This window comes from Ursus americanus, chromosome 6 (genome assembly GCF_024610735.1).
Source record: "Ursus americanus isolate L20-20 chromosome 6, mUrsAme1.1.p, whole genome shotgun sequence".
NCBI lineage: Eukaryota > Metazoa > Chordata > Mammalia > Carnivora > Ursidae > Ursus > Ursus americanus.
The window spans coordinates 19672104-19691914 of record NC_142132.1 but is presented as its reverse complement, the minus strand read 5'-3'; the positions used below and the strand labels follow the sequence as shown (position 1 = coordinate 19691914).

Genomic DNA, 19811 nt, shown 5'->3' with positions numbered 1-19811 from the left:
ACTTAATCTCAGACATTAAACACCATCACTTACCATATTTAGAGTGGGAAGTGAGTCACTAAGTTCAGCTCATACACAAAGAGAGAGGAATTAAGATCCACCTTTTGATGGGAGGATTGTCCACTCTCTGATCACAATTGAGTTTAAAAGCACTGAATTCTGCCACAATTTATTTACCTTCCTTCCACATGTAAAATACACCTTCTCTCCTAACACCCCTACAGAAGTCTCATCTCGTTACACTATTTTGCTGAATCCAGAATCTTACTGTCTAAATCTGGTCCAGCTGCAGATGATGCTCCTCAGGTATGATTCCTTAAGTACAGCTCCTTTAGTACAATTCCTCTCAATCTGTACACCTGAGAACTAAGAGACAGGTTATCTGCCCCCACACACAGCCAGTGGGGGGGAAAGCAAAGTTAACTGGTATACACATTCCTGTTCAAAAAGGGGGGAAATTAGAGGTACAAAGGGATAAATGGTCCATGGCAATTGTGAAATCCACCTGGGCAATGTTTGGAAGTTCCTTTGATGAAAACCCACTCCTTCTACTTTCTAGGGGGTGACTCTCTCTAGCTAGTGGCTTTGCCCTCTGGGCTTTTCATTCTACCCCCTGAATCATCTTTCCTTTTCTTTGAATGGCAGCCTGTTTGTTTTTTTCTCGGTCTTCTTCCTACTTATAGAGGTTTAAGGTTCAAAGACCTCTTTTCCTTTGGAACCATCTTTGTTCTTTTATGCCCAAGCATGTGGTGTTTCTGCAGATATAATTCTCTTAAAACCTATGTGGGTCTCCTATGAATATTGGGGTTCACACTGTTAGACAAAACCCATAACCAATAAAGATAAAAATCAACTCAGAAAACTATAGAATAGTCATGAAAGAAATGGAGGAAGACACAAAAAGATGGATAAACGTTCCATGCTCATGGGTTGGAAGAACAAGTATTGTTAAAATGTCTGTGCTACCTAGAACAATCTGCACATTCAATGCAATCTCTATCAAAATACCATCAACTTTATTCACAGAACTGGAACAAATCATCCTAAAATTTGTATGGAACCAGAAAAGACCCCAAATAGCCAGAGGAATGTTGAAAAAGAAAACCAAAGCTGGTAGCATCACAATTCCAGACCTCAAGCCCTATTACATAGCTGTAATCATCATGATGGTATGGTACTGGCACAAAAACAGACACAAAGATCAAAGAAACAGAATAGAGAATCCAGAAATGAACCCTCAACTCTCTGGTCAACTAAACTTCGACAAAGCAGTAAAGAATATCCAATGGAAAAAAGACCGTCTCTTCAACAAATGGTGTTGGGAAAATTGGACATCCACATGCAGAAGAATGAAACTGGACCATTTCTTTATACCATACACAAAAATAGGCTCAAAATGGTTGAAAGACCTCAATGTGAGACAGGAATCCATCAAAATCCTTGAGGAGAACACAGGCGGTGACCTCTTTGACCTCGGCCACAGCAACTTCATGCTAGACACGTCTCCAAAGGCAAAAATGAACTATTGGGACTTCAGTAAGATAAAAAGCTTCTGCACAGCAAAGGAAACAGTTAACAAAACCAGAAAACAACTGACAGAATGGGAGAAGATATTTGCAAATGACATATCAGATAAATGGTTAGTATCCAGCATCTATAAAGAACTTGTCAAACTCAACACCCAAAGAACAAATAACCCAGTCAAGAAATGGGCAGATGACGTGAACAAACATTTCTGCAAAGAAGACATCCAAATGGCCAACAGACACGTGAAAAAAGTGCCCACCATCACTCAGCATCAGGGAAATACAAATCAAAACCACAAAGAGATACCACCTCACACCAGTCAGAATGGCTAAAATTAACAAGTCAGGAAATGACAGATGTTGGCGAGGATGCGGAGAAAGGGGAACCCTCCTACACCGTTGGTAGGAATGCAAGCCGGTGCAGCCACTCTGGAAAACAGTCTGGAGGTTCCTTAGAGAGTTGAAAATAGACCTACCCTACGACCCAGCAATTGCACTGCTGGGTATTTACCCCAAAGATACAAATGTAGTAATCCATAGGGACACTTGCACCCCAACATTTAGAGCAGCAGTGTCCACCATAGCCAAACTATGGAAAGAGCCCAGATATCCACTGACAGATGAATGGATAAAGATGTGGTATATATCTATGATGGAATATTACGCAGCCATAAAAAAGAAATCTTGCCATTTGTAATGACGTGGATGGAACTAGAGGGTATTTATTATGCTGAGTGAAATAAGTCAATCAGAGAAAGGCCATTATCATATGATCTCACTGATAATGTGGATTTAAGAAACAAGGCCCAGGATCATAGGGGAAGAGAGGAAAAAATGAAACAAGAAGAAACCAGAGAGGGAGACAAACCATAAGAGACTCTTAATCTTAAGAGACAAACTGAAGGTTGCTGGAGGGGAGGGGGGTAAGGGGATAGGGTAACTGGGTGATGGACATTGGGGAGGGTATGTGTTGTAATGAGCACTGGGTATTATATAAAATGGGTAAATCACAGACCTGTACCCCTGAAACAAATAATACATTATATGTTAATTTAAAAAAATAAAAATCAAAGCTATTACTAATTCTTGTTTGTAAGAAACAAATTTGTAACCCTTCTATTTAAAATGTTGAGTTTATTTGAGAAGAAAGGGAAAGAGAGAAACTAATAAAAGCAAAGTATAATACTTTTTTTATTAAGCCCCCTATTAACACCTATTATGGGCACCTGTTATGTTTCAAATCCTATTTAATTCTCGGAACAACTCAATCAAAAAAGTATTAATATCTCTAGTTTACAGATGAATAAACTGAAACTTAGAGATGTTAGATAACTTGCTGAAGTTTTTAGAAGTTTAATTAAATGGTGGGCTCTTAGTGTAAACTCCAAAACTCACGCTCTTTACCAGTAGGCTATCCCACTTAAAGCTAAAGCATTCAATAACAATAAAAAAACTCTACCCACATATTATTACTTTATTCATCTTCAAATTCTGTTGCTCAGGTTAATTCAACCCAACACAAGAAGAGTTTTCAATCATAAGACATTTTGGTGTCTGTACTTGGATGACAAACACAGTACCTTATTGCCTTCAGCTAAGAAAATAAGAGAAAAGAATGTCTCATCCTGACTCCCAAGTATTACTTCTTTTTAGGAATTTCACAATCTTTTGTCAAAATCTAAACTAGGTTCAGCTAGAGATCTTGTTAATGCACAAAGGAGAATCTACAGGTTTTCTTTGACCGATATACTCCTCATATACATGTCTGTGGAGACCCTAGATTATCATTAACCCCCTTATCTCAGAATGAAGTGTCCAGGGCAAACTGTTGAAACTAAATGATGTTTCACCAACGTTAAAAAGCATGTAAGTTGAAAAACTAACAGGACATTGTGCATAGTAGATATTTAGTAAAATTCCACATACATACATGGATGGATGGCTATATGAATAGCTGAGTGGACTTTGAGTCATTAAACACTTGAATGTTGTCCACCAACCTCCTTCTGAACTTGACAACCTAATATGGAAGACATTTGGTGGGTTTCAGAAAAAGAATCAGTGTTCTTAAACCTTACCACTGTGGGAAGCAGTTGAGACTGGTTGACGGAAGTGCGCAATGTTACTCTGAAAGTTAGAACAGCAGGAGTGTATAGGTGGCGATAGCTCAGGCACATGACACATTAACATTTCTTAGTAACAGGGCAATGTGTAATGCTACAAGTTTACTTCAAAGATAGGAGAAACTTCAAAGCCATATGCATTTTAGAGTATCGCTGTAAGTAAGGCCTAAAATGTTGACAGGGCACCATGAGGCGCCTGGGTGGCTCAGTCGGTTAAAGCGTCCGAATTCTCAATTTCAGCTCAGGGCATGATCTCAGGGTTATGAGATTGAGCCCCGCATCGGGCTTCGTGCTGGTTATGGAGCCTACTTAAGATTCTCTCTCCCTCTCCATCTGTCCTTCCCTCACTCTTTAATTAAGTTAACAGGGCGCCTTAATTAGATTAGTTGATCAAAACCACCATGATTTATTTGGTCGCTTTGGAAGTTTAAGATACGAGAATTCTTTATTAATTTTGCTTGCATTTTTATTATATACCAGCTTCAAGAAAAGATATTATTCTAACCTTTAGCTTCATATTAATTAAGATTTAAGCAGAGGACAAAGACCATCCAAAGAAAATTTGGTTTGTTTTTTCTCCTTTCAACAGGACCAGTGGTAATCTATTTCCAAATGAATACATTTCTTAATGGAGAAATTCTAAGTAAGTTTGTTATGCTCCTAGTCCCGCTTTGGGAGAGATCTAATAACATAATTGCGGGGTGTCTTGGGAGCAGCAAGTCTGTAATCTTTTTTTCTATTTGCTCCAATTTTTCTCTCTCATAATTATTATGAGGTAGAACATCCAGACATGAATATTTAAAATCTATTTCTGGTATTTATCAGTATTCTGTTACTTGAAGTCCATAAGTTAAACATTACTTATAAATCAGTCCATGTGATTTTCTTTTTTCTTTCTTTCTTTTTTTTTTTTTTTTAGCCTCAACTGAAATAATTACATCAGGTCAGTTTCTTTTATCAACTTGGTCCTCTTTTCTGTGATTTTTTTTTTCTCTTTTCTGTGATTTAAAAAAACCTTTCATCCAATACCTCTTTCTCCTAAAAGCTCTGATCCTAAATACAGAGGCTAAGATCTGATACTTCAAGATAATTCTACCTTTGGTTTATAGTATACATGAATATGTTTGTACTCAAAGTATACTCCGACCTAGGTGAATTTCAAGTCTCCAGATCTTTCATGTATTTATAATCATGTTTGTTTTTATCCATACCTTATGAATTCAGAGTTTATAGGATCGCTCTCCCAGCATTGACAGATGATGTATAAAATTAAAAGGTATGGGATTCAGATAAGGCTTTTAAGGCACCCTTTTTTAACTTTCATTTTTCATCAAGTGATTTTTTTTTTTTTTTTTTTTACCATACATACTTTTTTGAACATGTGTTTAATGAGAGAGCTGTCCAAATTATAATGCTCTGGGGACAAACCAAGTTTTCAAGTAGGATTTTGTTTGAGTTGAAGAATTGAGCGACTTTTCAAAAATTTATAACATTCAGTGAAGATTCATTTCTTATTTAAAAAAAAAGATGTGTTTCTCCCGTTAGATGATGGACAGACCTAATTACACAGGAAGAATTTCTCATTCAAGTAACAGACTTTTAAGGTGGGTTTCTAGAGCTTCAGATTCCAGTGCTAAAAACCTTTGAAATGGATTTTGCTATCATTAACTCAATCAAGATTGAGATCAGGCTCTTTACTTTCTTTCCTTAAAGTCTAGGAAAGGAAAAAGAAAAACTCAGGACGCCTGGGTGGCTTAGTCAGTTAAGCATCTGCCTTCAGCTCAGGTCATGATCCCAGCGTCCTGGGATAGAGCCCCACATTGGGCTTCTTGCTCAGTGGGGGGTCTGCTTCGCCCTCTCCCTCTGCCCCTCCCCCTGCTCGTTCTCTCTCTCTCTGTCTCCCTCTCTCAAATAAATAAAATCTTTCAAAGAAAAGCAAAGGAAAGAAAAAAGAAAAACTCTAATCTACTGTTTTATTAATTGAGCATTGGACTAGACACTCAGGGAGACTCTAGAAATGTGAAAGTCACAGTCCCAACCATCCAATATCATGGTGTAGTAGAGTAGAAAAAGTAAATCATAATCATATGACAGGTACCCTAAGTGTAGTAAAGGCAAATATTAAAAGAATTTAGAGCAGGGTGGGAAGAGAAGAAATTGGAGATCCCATCTAATTGGTCGATTAAAGGAGATACTTCAAGAAGAAGGTGGCGTTTAAGATGAGTGTTAAAGGTTGAGAACTGATTAGGTAGAGGAACAGAGGAAGCCAGCGTTTCCCTTTGATGAAATTGAATGAGCAGGGGTGTAGAAAATTAGAGGTTGTGTATGAGAGACTATGGACTATGAGAAACAAACTGAGGGCTACAGAGGGGAGGGGGGTGGGGGAATGGGATAGACCGGTGATGGGTAGTAAGGAGGGCACATATTGCATGGTGCACTGGGTGTTATACACAACTAATGAATCATCGAGCCTTACATCGAAAACCGGGGATGTACTGTATGGTGACTAACATAATATAATAAAAAATCATTATTAAAAAAAAAAAAAGAAAATTAGAGATTGTGATCAGAGAGTGCTGAACAAACCTCATAGGCTAAAGCACAGCATAAGGTAATAACAGTAGATAGAGCCAAAATGTTACATGACAGATTATAGAGATCCTGGAGTAACAGACTATCTTGACCTGTTAGGAGTCAGCCCATTTGCTCATCACTTCCAGTTTTAATCTCTTTATTTGAATGTTTTTATAGGTACATATATGCACATGGTGCTTGGTTTGGATCTGGGTTCACCACCACATACTAGCTATATAACATAGGAAACTCAGTTAACTTGAGCTTCAGTTTCCATGTTGGTAAAATAAACCTTGTGGGGTTGTTGTGACAATTAAATGAAATAACATAAAAGCAAGTCGTGTAGTGACTAGCACATAGCAGACAAGTATTGTGAAAATTGTATGCATAAGTTATATACAGCATTGCTGATTTAAAGCATTTTATGGCAACAACTTGGAAGATTATATAATCATAACTCCTTAGACTATATTTCGGTTTTCCTGAAGGTCTCAAAGAATCTATCATCCTGATGGCAGTCTGGCTTATTCGCGTTCATCTATTCAGGCATTCAAGGTGTAAAAACTCCCACAACCTCCTCTTCTCTGCTCTGTTTCAGAGAGTTGGAAGACATGGTTTATGCCGTGGTTTTATATATATGTTGTTTGATCTTTTAACCTGATTCCTCTAGTGGACACTCTAGGAATCCTTGGTTTAATCATGTGACCTTGCTGCTCTGTGTGTAAGTTAGTCTTAGATTCTGCTTTGATGGGAGAAGTCCTAGTTATAAGAGGGCAAGTGTTTTGGTACTTGAGGATCCTCCATCTGCTGCTATATAAATTTTTTGCTCCATCATTACAACATAATGCTCTAATCTAACCTAAGAAGTTTACTCTGTATTTCTGATCACATCGTGCCTGCTGCCTTATTAGTTGTATTTGGTTTCAGTGATTCAGCCCATCTCCTGTAAAATTAGGGAAAGATACTGTGGGCTAAGAATTCCAGATTTCAGCCTTTACTCCATTTACTTATTAGCTGTGCAGCCTTGAGCAAATCATTGCTTATCTCAGGACTTTGTTGTGAGATTCGAATGAACCAACTACAAAGGATTAGTATATTAACATTGGATTTTAGTAGGAATATGATTAACTGTCATCATAAAGATAAGTATGTTTTTATTTTAATACAATATTTTAAAGCTTAATATGTTTATAGATAAATTTTTTAAACCAGCTGAAATAATTTTTTTTATCATTGGTTTTTATACTGTCTTATGACTTAGGTAATTATCTGAATAATATTTCAAAAATATTTGAAACATTGAAAATGAGATATAAATGTTCATGACAAAAAATATTAAATCTTTTGTTATAGAAGAGTTCTTATGTGTTGAAGCACTTTCAACTGTATAAAAAGGCTGAGGAAATTTCATTTATTTTGAAAATCATTTTCCTATACTGTATAGAAGCTATTCACTAGCCTTAGAGGGGAAATTCATATTTTTCTCTTAATTGATTTTAGAAGTCTTATACATCTCCCTGTGACACCGTGGAACATCCCAAAGCTTTAGGATAGTGCCCACTGTATTGTGGGATGTATGAAAGTGGAAAAAGCATTTTCACTAATGAAAATAGCATTGACCTCAGTTTTTGCCTTGAACATTTACTGCCTTGGACAAATTTTTCAACCTTTCTTATTTAGCTTTCTCATTTCACCCAGCAGAAATGTCTCATCAGTTCATAAATAGTTGTGATTCTCTTGAAAAACTGGTTGGTTTTTAATCTTAAAGCCATTGTATATCTGCATAGTGAGCAGATTATCTTAATTCATGTTGGTGGCTAGAGAGTTTAAATAAGATTTGGCCCATCTCTAGCAAATGCCTACAGTTTAATAGCATGTACTTTGTATCTTAACCTCCTCCCTGGCTCTGACTAACCCCCTTATGATTATTTTTTCCTTAGCTTAATTTTTCTAACATATTTATTTTTGTATCATTTTAATCTATGGAATCTGTCTTAAATTCTTCCTAGAACAATGTGAGGTGGGGCATTCAGTGAAATGGTGCCCATTTCTCAGAGCTGTTGCAATGTAATCATGAGTGATACACATTGTAGGTATCATTATTATTATTTTACTGAATAAAAGAATATTGGTTATAGCTGCTTTCAGCTGAAGAAAGTTAAACAGAATTTGGTTTTGTAGGGAAGATACGGTTTCAGAAGAGTAGACTGGCCCATTGCCAGGTGTCCAGGAGTTTTCTATAGTTTATATAAAGATAAATGAGTATATCTGTAAGATTCTTTTCCTTTCAGCCTTAAATATGGTAAAATACTCATGTTACTCATCTGTATGAAGGTGTCCATCTGTCTTATATACAGCTCACAACCATTTTATGTTCACTAAGTCTTAGAAATGTGTTAATGGAGTCTTCTGATCAGTGTAATGTGTCTTTGTAGAGGTTATTTTATAGGATAGTTTCTCTGGTTTAAATCATATATTTAAATGAACTAGATACAGTCAATGGAATTAGATGTTTAGAATTTGTATAATTGTGCAGATGATTTACATTTAACAAGCCTCAAATTTATAAGAGAAAAACCATGTTTAACTGGTTTAAACTGCTCCATGAACTCAGAATTCAAATATGGTCACTAGTATTTTTTCTTAAAGATTTATTTATTTATTTTAGGGAGAGGGAGAGACAGAGCACGAGTGGGAGGGGCAGAGGGAGAGGGAGAGAGAATCTCAAGCAGACTCTGTGCTGAGCTCAGAGCCTGACGTGAAGCTTGATTTCACAACCCCGAGATCACGACCTGCGCCGAAACCAAGAGTCAGATGCCTAACTGCACCATCCAGGCACCCCTGGTCACTACTAGTACTTTTTAAATTAATCACTCAAACATCCACCTGCTGTATTAGTAGAAAGTACAGCATCTTCTTGGAATTTCTACTCCCATTTAAGTTGTCCCAAGAACGTCAGTGGCTTACATAGTCCAAAAGGGTTCATCAGTGAATTCTGTATCCAAGATGTGGCGTGTACATATGTCTGCATGTGCATATGTGAGTCATGCTAAAGAGTATGCAGTCCATGGCCACTGGACCTCCCTGGTGTTGAAAACTAGTCTTACCCTGTCCAATAGAAGATGCAGGTTCATTGTTGATCCAGAAGCCTGTACAGGCCACCATGGTGCATTAGGGAAGGATGACCTCCTCCTTCTTGTGCTAAGCTCAGTTAAGGGGCTCCATGGTGCCCCATGGTTGAGCTCCCAAGATTACAGCTGTTAGCACTCAGCTCTTTCAGTTCACATCACAGATGCCTCTCAACTATTGTTCTAAAAGCAACACAGGCATTGAGTCAGGACTGGTCTTAATATCTACAGCCTCATAGCCTCAAATCCAATTTCTCCTTTCCGCCATGGGGCTCCTGTGCCTTTTTTTTTTTTTTTTAAAGAAGTCCTTTCTGAAAACCTCTGAGTTACTCAGCCATCCTCTAAGCAAGGCTACATCTAAGCAGGGACTCCAGGAGATCGTATTCCCAGCCTTACAAGAAAGGCTACTGTTTGTGACTCAAAGGAAAGTCACCCTTCTGATGAAGGTCATTCCAGTGATCTCCAAGGGGTTAGTATGTACTCCTCTTGGAGGTGGTGTTTCCAAAGCAGTTTTCTGCCTTCTCCCTTTTAGGTGAAGTGGGAAAAAATTGAACTTAATTTTTGGCAGGCATTCTGCTTCACATGTAACAAAGAGCAAGGTTTAGAGAATTTATATTGCAAGAGCTTTCATGTTTAAAATGAATGAAAAAAGGCTTGAGCAAGAGAACATATAATGAATTTAATAAAATAAGTATTGGTTGGGTGTTATGGAAATTAAAAATGAGCTATTTCAAGTCATGTGAAGGATTGAGAGAGGCTTTGGATGATGAATCATATTAGCAACTCAAGGGTTAGTAGAATAGAGACTTTCTCTTGATGTTCAGAATTTTTATTTATATAAACAGTGTTTCTCACCCATGTGCATATGCCCCCCAAAGAAAAGATACAGCAGAATTCCAGAACAGGAACATATAGTACCCAAAGTTGGGGGGAAAATGTCCTTTCTTTAGCACAGTGTTGCAGAAGGGGAGTAATCAGTTCTCAACTCTTATCAGCTTGCTTTCAGTGTTTGTAGAGCTAGAGAATTGCCATGGAAATCATAAAATGGAAGCCGTGATATACTTAGTATGTCTTAGTGAAGACTTCTGCTGTGAGGCAGTCTGTAGTCAGAGCCTTGGCCCATTCAAATGGGGACTCTAGCCTAACCTAGATAATGAGGCTGCTGGACAAGGAATGGCTCTCTTTTTCCATCAGTCTATACTTGGTACTCTAGCTGCATATTGTTAACAGAGTTGTTTCATCTGTCTATTGTAGATGTTATAGTAGCTCATTTTCTTTGAGATTAAGAATTCCTAATGATTTTTTCCTCCCCTGAAAGCACGCTTCTTGTTGCTTCTTCCAGTGTTTTATTATTTTGTGTTTTATATTTGTTTTAAAGTAGTGTAGATGAAAGCTTATTTAAAAGAGGGATGGGAAAAAGATTGACTATAGAGAAAGTTATGTTTGGATCGTTCTGCTTCAAGTGAGGTGTATGTGCTCAGTGGTTATTTTTGTGTGTTTCAGGCCTTTCGGGAAGACCTGGAATGCCTTATTCAAGAACAGATGAAGAAAGGCCACAACCCAACTGGATTGCTGGCATTACAGCAGATTGCAGATTACATCATGGCCAATTCTTTCTCAGGCTTTACTTCACCTCCCCTCAGTATGTCAGTTTTGGAAAGTTTTTTTTAATTTTAATTCAATTAACATATAATGTATTATTGGTTTCAGAGGTAGGGGTCAGTGATTCATCGGTCTTATGTAATACCCAGTGCTCAAGGGCCCTCCTTGATGTCCATCACCCAGTTACCCCATCCCTCCCATCCCCCTCCACTCCAGCAACCCTCAGTTTGTTTCCTAAGATGAAGGGTCTCTTATGGTTTTTGTCCCTCTCTGGTTTCGTCTTGTTTCGTTTTTTTCTTTTCCCCTATGATCCTCTGCCTTGTTTCTTAAATTCCACATATCAGCAAGATTGTATGATAATTGTCTTTCTCAGATTGGCTTATTTCGCTCAGCATAACACCCTCTAGTTCCATCCACGTCGTTGCAGATAGTTTTGGAAAGTTTAAAAAATTATAATTTTATCTGTACTTTGAACACTGTACATCTCTGGCAGCATATTCTGTGTTTATAACATCTAATACTTAGAGTAACATAGTGTTAAAATCTCTTACCTTTTCTTATCAACCAGGCATTTACTAGATTTTGTAAGATTATAAAATAGTTATAAGACAAGGGCCTTGTCCTGAATAAATGTGTAATTTTAGTTGAGACATTCCATGAATGCAAAAATGATTAAAACTGCAAGATAACTATAGAAGAAAAAATTACAAAGCAGTTCATAAGAAATTGTCTAATGACCTTTTAAAAGGCATCATGCTATGAATTCAGAGTTGGGATTGATTATTGGCTGAAGTAGACTGGAAAAACTTTATGGAAAAAGAGGCCTGAACTAACCAGGCTTTAGAGGATAGAGTAGTTAGAATTTGGTATAAAAGAGGAGTGAAAACATTTTATTCATTTAATAATAGCTCTTTGGTAAGAGCACCAGTTTGGTGAGCTGAACACTGTAAGCACTTTATATCTCAGCAAGATACATATAGAACTCACTGCAATGCCAGAACAGATACGGAGTGCCAGAAGGTACTCTCAGGGACTGCTTCATGTCAGAGTCAAAGGATTGTCTTTTTCTTTTCTTTCATTTTCCTTCTCTTCCTTCATTTCTTCCTTTCTTTGTTTTTTTTTTTTTTTGGTTAAAGATATATAAGTAGGAGTCAATGAATTCAAGTACTTTCCAAATAGAGGAATGGCATAAAAAGAGACATGATGATGGAAACATGCTGAGGTTAGGGTGTGTTTATAGAATGCACAGTGGACCAGCATGTTGGCACGTACGCATTGGTTAAAAAAAACTTTTTGAGAGTCCCAGTGTGATGTGTAAGTGCTTGAACTACAATAGGAGTGTGGGTACAAAAAGGAAGAGATCAATGAGCAAGGCATCGCCAAGGAAGACTAGAGAAGAGTTAGCGACAGGTTTGATGTGGTATTGTGGGGATGGATGGGAGAAGAACTATGAGTTCCAAAATCACTCTTCTAGCTTGGGAGAAACACTCTATCAGAAGAAACAGAGAAATTCGAAGGTTGAGCTAGTTTGTTTTGCTCTTTCTGTAATATTGAGTATCCATTATGTTCCAAGCACCCTGTTAGAGATAGGGAATACAGTGATAAACAAGACGGGCAAAGTTTCCTGTGCTTGTGGAGACAGAAAATACACTAAATAAATAAAATGGTCAGATAATAGAAGTGCTAGGCAAATAATAGTTGGCGATTTGATAGGAGGAACTAGGTAACTACTTTAGATTGGATGATGAGAGAGAATCTCTCTGAGAAGGTGACATTTAAGCTGAAATCTGAATTGTAATAAGGAGCAAACCGTACCAAGATTGAGAGAAAACATTCCAGGTAGAAGGAATAAGTACAAGTGTCAGGTGGACATGAGAATGAATTTGGTGGTCTTTTCAAGGAACAAAAATTAAAGATTATGTCTGGAAAGCATGGTTTTGGGGGGACAAGTAGAACAAAGTGAGTCAGAAACGTAGGCAGAGGCTGAATTATGCAGGGTTTCCCAGCCAGAGTTGGAAGTTTGGATTCTATTCTAACTTTGAAAAGCCATTTTAAGCAGGAGGGTGATGTAGAAAGACCTCTATAGTTTCTGTGTGAAGAAGTAACTGGGAAATTTCGTGGTATTAGACAAAAATAGGAATGTCCAGAGTTGGGGATCTTTTTGGCTTGGAAAATGGAGGAAGTTCAACTTTAGGCATGCCAAAGTTGCCAAGAGCTGCCAAGTCATGGCAGCAGTTGGAAATACAGTCCTAGAGCTTAAGGGAGTGGCTTGGCAGATGGACACAGAGAAGTGTTACTCAAAGTTGTGTATGTTGACTAATCATTCAGGAGGGTATAAGCAGAAAAGAAAAGAGTCTAAAGAGAAAATTTCAAAAATTGGAAGAGGAGGACTGGTCAGGGAAGACCAAAATAGTAAGAGGAGCTATACCGTGAGTGTCCTAGATTCCATAGCAGGAAAGGGAGCTGAGCTGCCAAGGTTGCTGGCTGGAATATGCAGAGGCATGGCAGCAGGAATTTATGTGCCGTGGGTCAGAGGTCAGGGAATAGAAATCAGCCAGTTTGGCTGGAAAGTTTATGTTGTGTTGTGGAAAGTAGAAGTTAAAGTTGGCAGGAAAGTGGGAGATCAATTCACGGCTTCCTCTGAAATTTTGTTAGAAATAATACTGTTTTGTACGGCTTACATATTGAAACTATTTCTTTGAATTAGTTCAGAACATTTCACAATGAGAAGACCTCACATTAGAGTGTTGACTTGGGACTTCTGTTTAAATGTTCTGATAGCCCTGAACTCAGATTCTCACAGGTTAGCAGCTGATTGCGGAGTGGTAGCTGCCCCTTCAGCCCAGGCTTGTGATCTCGCTAGTAGCCTATAGGCCCAGTTTAAGCACTTACATGAATTTCCAGGCTTCTTGTAGGCCTTCATGTTGGGCTTTTGCAAAACTTTGAGCAGGGGAGTAGTGAGGCAAAAGGTAACTTTATGTGGAATGGATTTACAAAGAGAGGGGTACAGGCAAGGACGAAAATGAGAAGGCTTATTGCAAGCATTGCATGTGAGGCGAGGCCTGAACTCAAGGATGGAAAATGAGGAAACTTGTAAGGAAAAGGATGGTGGAACATGGTGATGAATTACATGTGGGGGCCCAGAGAAGGTTACTTCCGGTGGGAGCCTGTGGGAATTATAGTACCAGCAGTATCAGAAGACTGAGGAGGAATGAGAAGGTAAGAAAAAGTGGGGAGAGAAAATCACTTTTAGACCTTTTGAATTTGTATGTTGTTGTGTTGCAGGCTATTAGAAGCAGCAGGCTGAAGGGTGGGCAGGAGGCCCTGGTCACAGATAAAGATCAGGGTGTCTTCTGCATGGAAGAGACAACTGGAAATTCAAGAGTCTGTAGTGTTTTCCTGGGAAAAAGTAAAATGAGAAGGGAGCACAGTGGAGAACTGAGCTTTGGGAAGGAGCCACAGGTGGGAGAAGGAAAGAGTACTTGTTGAAGGAGAAAGAAGCAGCAGGTGAAAGGGGAATGAGAGGTCCAGGTGGTGTCACACAGGCTTGCACAAGAATTCCAGGGAAGAGGTGGTAAATGGTGTCAAGGAGAACGAAGGCTGAGAAGAAGTGGAACTTGGTCACAGTTGAAGTTAGCAGTTGGGTCACTAAAGCCCAAGACTGGCTTCTGTTGCTTAGTGACGGCTGAAGGCAGACTGCAGTTTGAATGTATTCTTCTCCATCTTAAATAAATTTTTAAAAAATAAATGTCAAAAGGGCTATTAGAAAAGTAGCATTCTGCTGAGATCTTTTCATCATAAAATTAGCCATAACCTCAGTATTAATAACACGTTCGCCATTAGGATCATGTGACCATGTCCCCCCATTGGCGTGAGCCTGACTCCCTACCAAGTCCCCTCCCTCACAAGTTCAGTACTAGACGAAATAGCAAAGATTGCTGATGCTCATTTTAACTCTCCGTGTACTTCTGAGAAAGAAGATAAGCTAAGGAAACATTGTGTGGGCTGAGAAGTTTCACATCGTTATTTACCAGGCTAGAACAGTCCCAGACTCAGGCTGCTTCCAGGTACCGCATTACTTGACGTGAATCTCTCTCCACAACTTTTCCTTTTAGGTCTCGGCATGGTCACACCTATCAATGACCTTCCTGGGGCAGATACATCCTCATACGTGAAGGGAGAGAAACTTACGCGCTGTAAGCTTGCCAGCCTGTACAGACTCGTGGACTTGTTTGGATGGGCACAGCTGGCAAATACATATATCTCCGTGAGTTCTTTGGCTTTTGATTCCTTTTCTAAAAAGTCCCAACTAAAAGGCAGCTGTACTCTTCTCACCTTTACTCATAAGTCCAGTCAGACTTCATTCTCTGAACCTAGCATGCTGGGTCACAGCCAACTCCTGATTTAAACCTTATCTCCAAGGGAGAGGCTGCAGTTAACCTAGCTTTCTTCTCCATTTTCCGTCTCTGGTGTCCCTCTACTTCAAACCAGCTGTAGAACCTATCCAAGAAGAAATTCTTCTGGCAGAATTTTCTCTCTCCATATTAATTATATTTGAGCATGAGTCTCACTAAAAAGCACTTGGAGCAGGAAAAATAAGAGGGGGTCAGGGCAGTTTCCTCCCTGGGCTTTATTTTTTAAGTATATTTTTTCCATTATCATCTGTTTTCATGTTGTCACCCTTGAAAGCCAGACAATATTTGGAAGCTAAAAAATAGGAAACTTTTGTGGTGGAAGTGGCCCAGGTGCAGTCTTACAGCTCTGCTTGCCCCCCAGCCACTCCTTAGTTTCCCCTTCCATCTCCACCTCAACTCCTGTCTGGGAAGAGACTCTGTTCTCTTTCCTTTGCTCCTTTCCCCTTAATTTCCATGTTGTAAATCGAGAGTAAAGTCTTTACCCCATTCAGTTAATATTTTCTCATGAATGTAGCTGACCCCAAGCAAGCTTAGAACTCCCAGGATAACACTTCAGGTAAGTTCAGTAGATGAGAAACTAATGTCAGAAATTTTTAGCACCTGCTTGAGTGTTGAGGGAAGAAAACTTTTCAAGGAAAGTTTCCTGTTGCACACCTTTAATTTCTGCTTCTTTGCTTCCTGTCATCCCCTCCCCACCCCGATCTCTTACAGTTATTCACTGTAAATATATCCAGTTGTATTTACACTGCAAAATATGAACACCTCACAGTAATTCCCAATTTTTTTTTCTTTCTCCCAGGTGAGAATAAGTAAGGAGCAAGACCACATAATAATAATTCCTAGAGGCCTGTCTTTTTCTGAAGCCACAGCCTCCAATTTGGTATAATTTTCATTCCTATGTTACTTTTTCTGTCCTTCTTTGTGCTTTTCTGACAGCTTTTAGTTTTTAGTACAGGACCGAATAAGAGAAGGTATGGATGGGAAAACATTTGCTAATGAACAGGAAAGAGTTTGGAAGGTTATGTTGGTTTTTTAAGAAAAGCTTTAGGGGTCAAGAAAAACAAGGTAGTTGAAGAGACTAATAAAGAAGTTGGTCTTATCAGTGAACCCATCCATGCTTTGAAGGGAATCTTTTGAATTTTTTTCCACCCTGTACACTCTGGAATTTTTTAAAAACCCACACCCAAAGTCTATGTGTATTTTATAGACAGATTTCAGCAAAGTTCAGTTGGTGTGAGCAGAGGGGCTCACCGTGTAGCATTTTATTTTTCCATGATGGTGCTCATAGCCCGTGTCACTGGCTTCTAGAATGGTAGGAACTACATTGGTTTTGGGTGCTGTAGTGTTAACAAATGGAAATTTTCCAGCCAGTTTAGTAAACGCCAGACCTTGTCCAGCCTTCAGTGAAGAGTTTTAAGTTATTTGGCTTTTTAGAAACTACTTCTTACTAAATTCTAAGTTTTGTTGCAGACTGCCTGTTTTTTGTAAATAAAGTTTAATGGGAACAAAACCACACTCATTTTTTTTGCAGTCCTTTATGGCTCTACATAAAGTGGCAGAGTTGAATAGTTGCATCAGAGGCCCACAAAGTCTAAAATATTTACTGTTTGGTCCTTGACAAACAAGTTTGCCGCTGGTTTAGCTGGTGGACCCCAGGCAGACTTTGATACATGTCTTCGATACACTGATACCAATTAAATATGTCTCTCTGATTTTTTCCAGGTGAAAGTCAATATAATAGGAGAAGTGGTTGATCAGGGAAGTACTAATTTGAAAATTGACCACACAGGCTTCAGTCCCCATGCTGCAATCTATTCTACACGTCCTGACGTTAAGTGTGTGATACACATCCATACTCTTGCAACAGCAGCTGTAAGTCACTGAAGGCTAAAGCCAGCAATGGCTCCGGGAAGCATACTATTTTCATGGTTCTTCTTACGTGATGCTTTACTACTTGCACGCTTTCACACCCCATCATTCAGAATCATATTCAAAATATTAACCCTCTGAGTAGCCGGAAAGCAAAAGTTCCTTTGGACCAAATGCTGACATTGTAGGAAACAAGTGGAGAGATAGCTTTGGCGTTTTTAACTAATCAGCTAATAATTGAGTACTGAGTTCTTTGGAGCAAAGTTTCTTTCGTAATATTTGGCACAACATTTAAATTGACTTGTATCCCTGAAATCTTTTTTTTTTTTTTTTGCCTGGAAGAAGTGAAGAACTGAAGTGGGAGATGGTCTGGAATGGTGAACACAGTGAATAGGCCAGTGCTTCCTGAGCTGGCTAAAGAATCAGGTTCCTAGGAGAGTGTAATTAGTAACTAAATGTGTCCTCTTGACATGGGCCCAATCAAATAGGTATCCTCCATGAAGTGCGGAATCCTTCCAATTTCTCAAGAGTCCCTCATCCTGGGAGATATCGCCTATTATGACTATCAAGGGTCACTTGACGAACAGGAGGAGAGAATTCAACTGCAGAAAGTTCTGGGGCCAAGTTGTAAGGTATGTCAGTAGAGTTTCTATCAAAGGAGCTATTTTTGTTGCTGTTGCTGAAAACAGTGCGAGCTATGCCAGTTATTTAAAGTGATTGCTTTGGGATTCTATTTTAGGTGCTGGTACTCAGAAATCATGGTGTGGTAGCCCTTGGAGAAACAGTTGAGGAGGCTTTTCATTATATATTTAATGTGCAGATAGCCTGTGAGATTCAGGTAGGAAAAATTATCCTCCCACACACACACATTTTTTTTTATTATTGCTTTGTAATTTGCTTATTGAGATGGGTTTTGTGTTTACGTATTTTCAAAGTCCTGTTGTCTTTTTGTTTTGTTTGTCTTTTAAGAGAAGTTCTGTTTTACGTGAATAAAAAGGGTCAGCTCCGTTATCTCTTGACTGGAAAATAGGAGGGGGAAAATGTCACATATAGATGCACACACACAAATCTGAGTGCCTCATAAACATCATTTTCCCCATAATCCTGCCTTTTAAGAGAGTGTAATTGTACATATCTGTTTTTACCCTGAAGTGGTGTGGTGCTAATTGAGAAGCAGAGGCAATTGTCAGTCCTCAAAGATCAGATGTACTGTAGCCACTTTTATGAACAGTGTAAGAGCAGGGCCAGAAGCCTTATGAGCTTGTGCAGTTTCTAACAACTGCACAGCCTCAGATTTATTATAATGGGTTGGATAGTTATTAGCCACTTTTTTCCTCAGAGAAGCTCAATGTATTTTTTACAGACCTAATTTCCATCTTCAAGAAGATTCTTTTGAAGCAAATGGTAATAATCTTAATTTATTGGAAGGGCCACAAAAAAGGGGAAGAAACTTTCTGTCAGTTTTAATGTCTTAACTTTTTTTTTCTTTTTTGCTTTAGCAGTACCTCCTCCTCTTCTCAAATGAGCTATAAAAAGCTTAAGATAATGAGCTGACTTCTTCTGCCTAAATATCCTTAAATTCACAGTACAGTGTCTATATTCCTTTAAAATTATAACTTCAGCAAAAAAAAAAAAAAAAAGGATGACCATGGGAAAACTGCAAGATAACTTTAAAATTTGGCAAGAGAATTCAGTTTCTTGAAATATGTTAAAAGGAATGGCTCTAAATGTGTTTTCCATCAGGGAGGGTCAGAATCCTGGAAAGTATCTTTTTCAGATAGATGGAAAAGATACTTCAGCTGCCAATTTTCACAAGTATATTGCCTTATTTTTGTTGTTTAGTAGCCTGAACAAGTGTTATAGGTATTTGCTGAATTAAAATTATACCTTTTTAAAGGTAAAATACTCATTATAATCTTTACAGTCTTGTGCCTCTCTGTTTTGCCATTGATTACAGGTGCAGGCATTAGCAGGGGCAGGTGGAGTGGACAATCTGCTTGTGCTGGATCCTCAGAAGTATAAAGCTTTCACCTATACTGTAGCAGCTTCTGGAGGAGGAGGAGTGAATATGGGTTCCCATCAAAAATGGAAGGTTGGCGAGATTGAGTTTGAAGGGCTGATGAGGACTCTGGATAATTTGGTAGGTGAAAAATTGTACGTAAATTTGGATTCTGTGTCTTCAGATTCAAGAGCAAATGCCTCCATCTCCCTTTGGACTCTCTGGGACCCTCCTTACGCCTCTGGGAGCTGAGTTTGACCCTAGGGAGACATTCCAGTGTAATTTTGCCACATTTTTAAGAATCAAACGGTGAAACATGCAAATGTCATCTTGAGATTTTACCCTCTTCCGCTAAGGGTCAGAAGATAGATTGCCTTCATACCCAGGAACAAAGACGTAAATGAACACTGAGATTTGGCTTCCAGAAAACTAGAAAATAGCTAGGAAAATGTTTCTGGTCAGCAGTTTTGAAATTACCTTTGTCAGGAACAGTTGTGTGAGTAGAAATTGCATTGTCAGCTAGAATCTGTTTTAACCAGATCTTGAAATTTGCTTAATATCAACTCTAGTGTTAT

At 38.6% G+C, this 19811-nt stretch overlaps 1 protein-coding gene across 6 annotated transcripts in view; it reads left to right on the top strand.

The window, feature by feature from the left end:
- ADD3 (adducin 3) overlaps positions 1-19811 on the top strand; it is a 118318-nt gene that overhangs the window by 89333 nt on the left and 9174 nt on the right. For all 6 annotated transcript variants that reach the window (XM_045803071.2, XM_045803072.2, XM_045803075.2 and 3 more), the window contains exons 3-9: positions 10855-10993; positions 15069-15220; positions 16168-16248; positions 17091-17240; positions 17726-17869; positions 17977-18075; positions 19195-19377. In XM_045803071.2, the coding sequence (XP_045659027.1) occupies positions 10855-10993; positions 15069-15220; positions 16168-16248; positions 17091-17240; positions 17726-17869; positions 17977-18075; positions 19195-19377 (948 nt within the window). The remainder of the gene's footprint in view (positions 1-10854; positions 10994-15068; positions 15221-16167; positions 16249-17090; positions 17241-17725; positions 17870-17976; positions 18076-19194; positions 19378-19811) is intronic.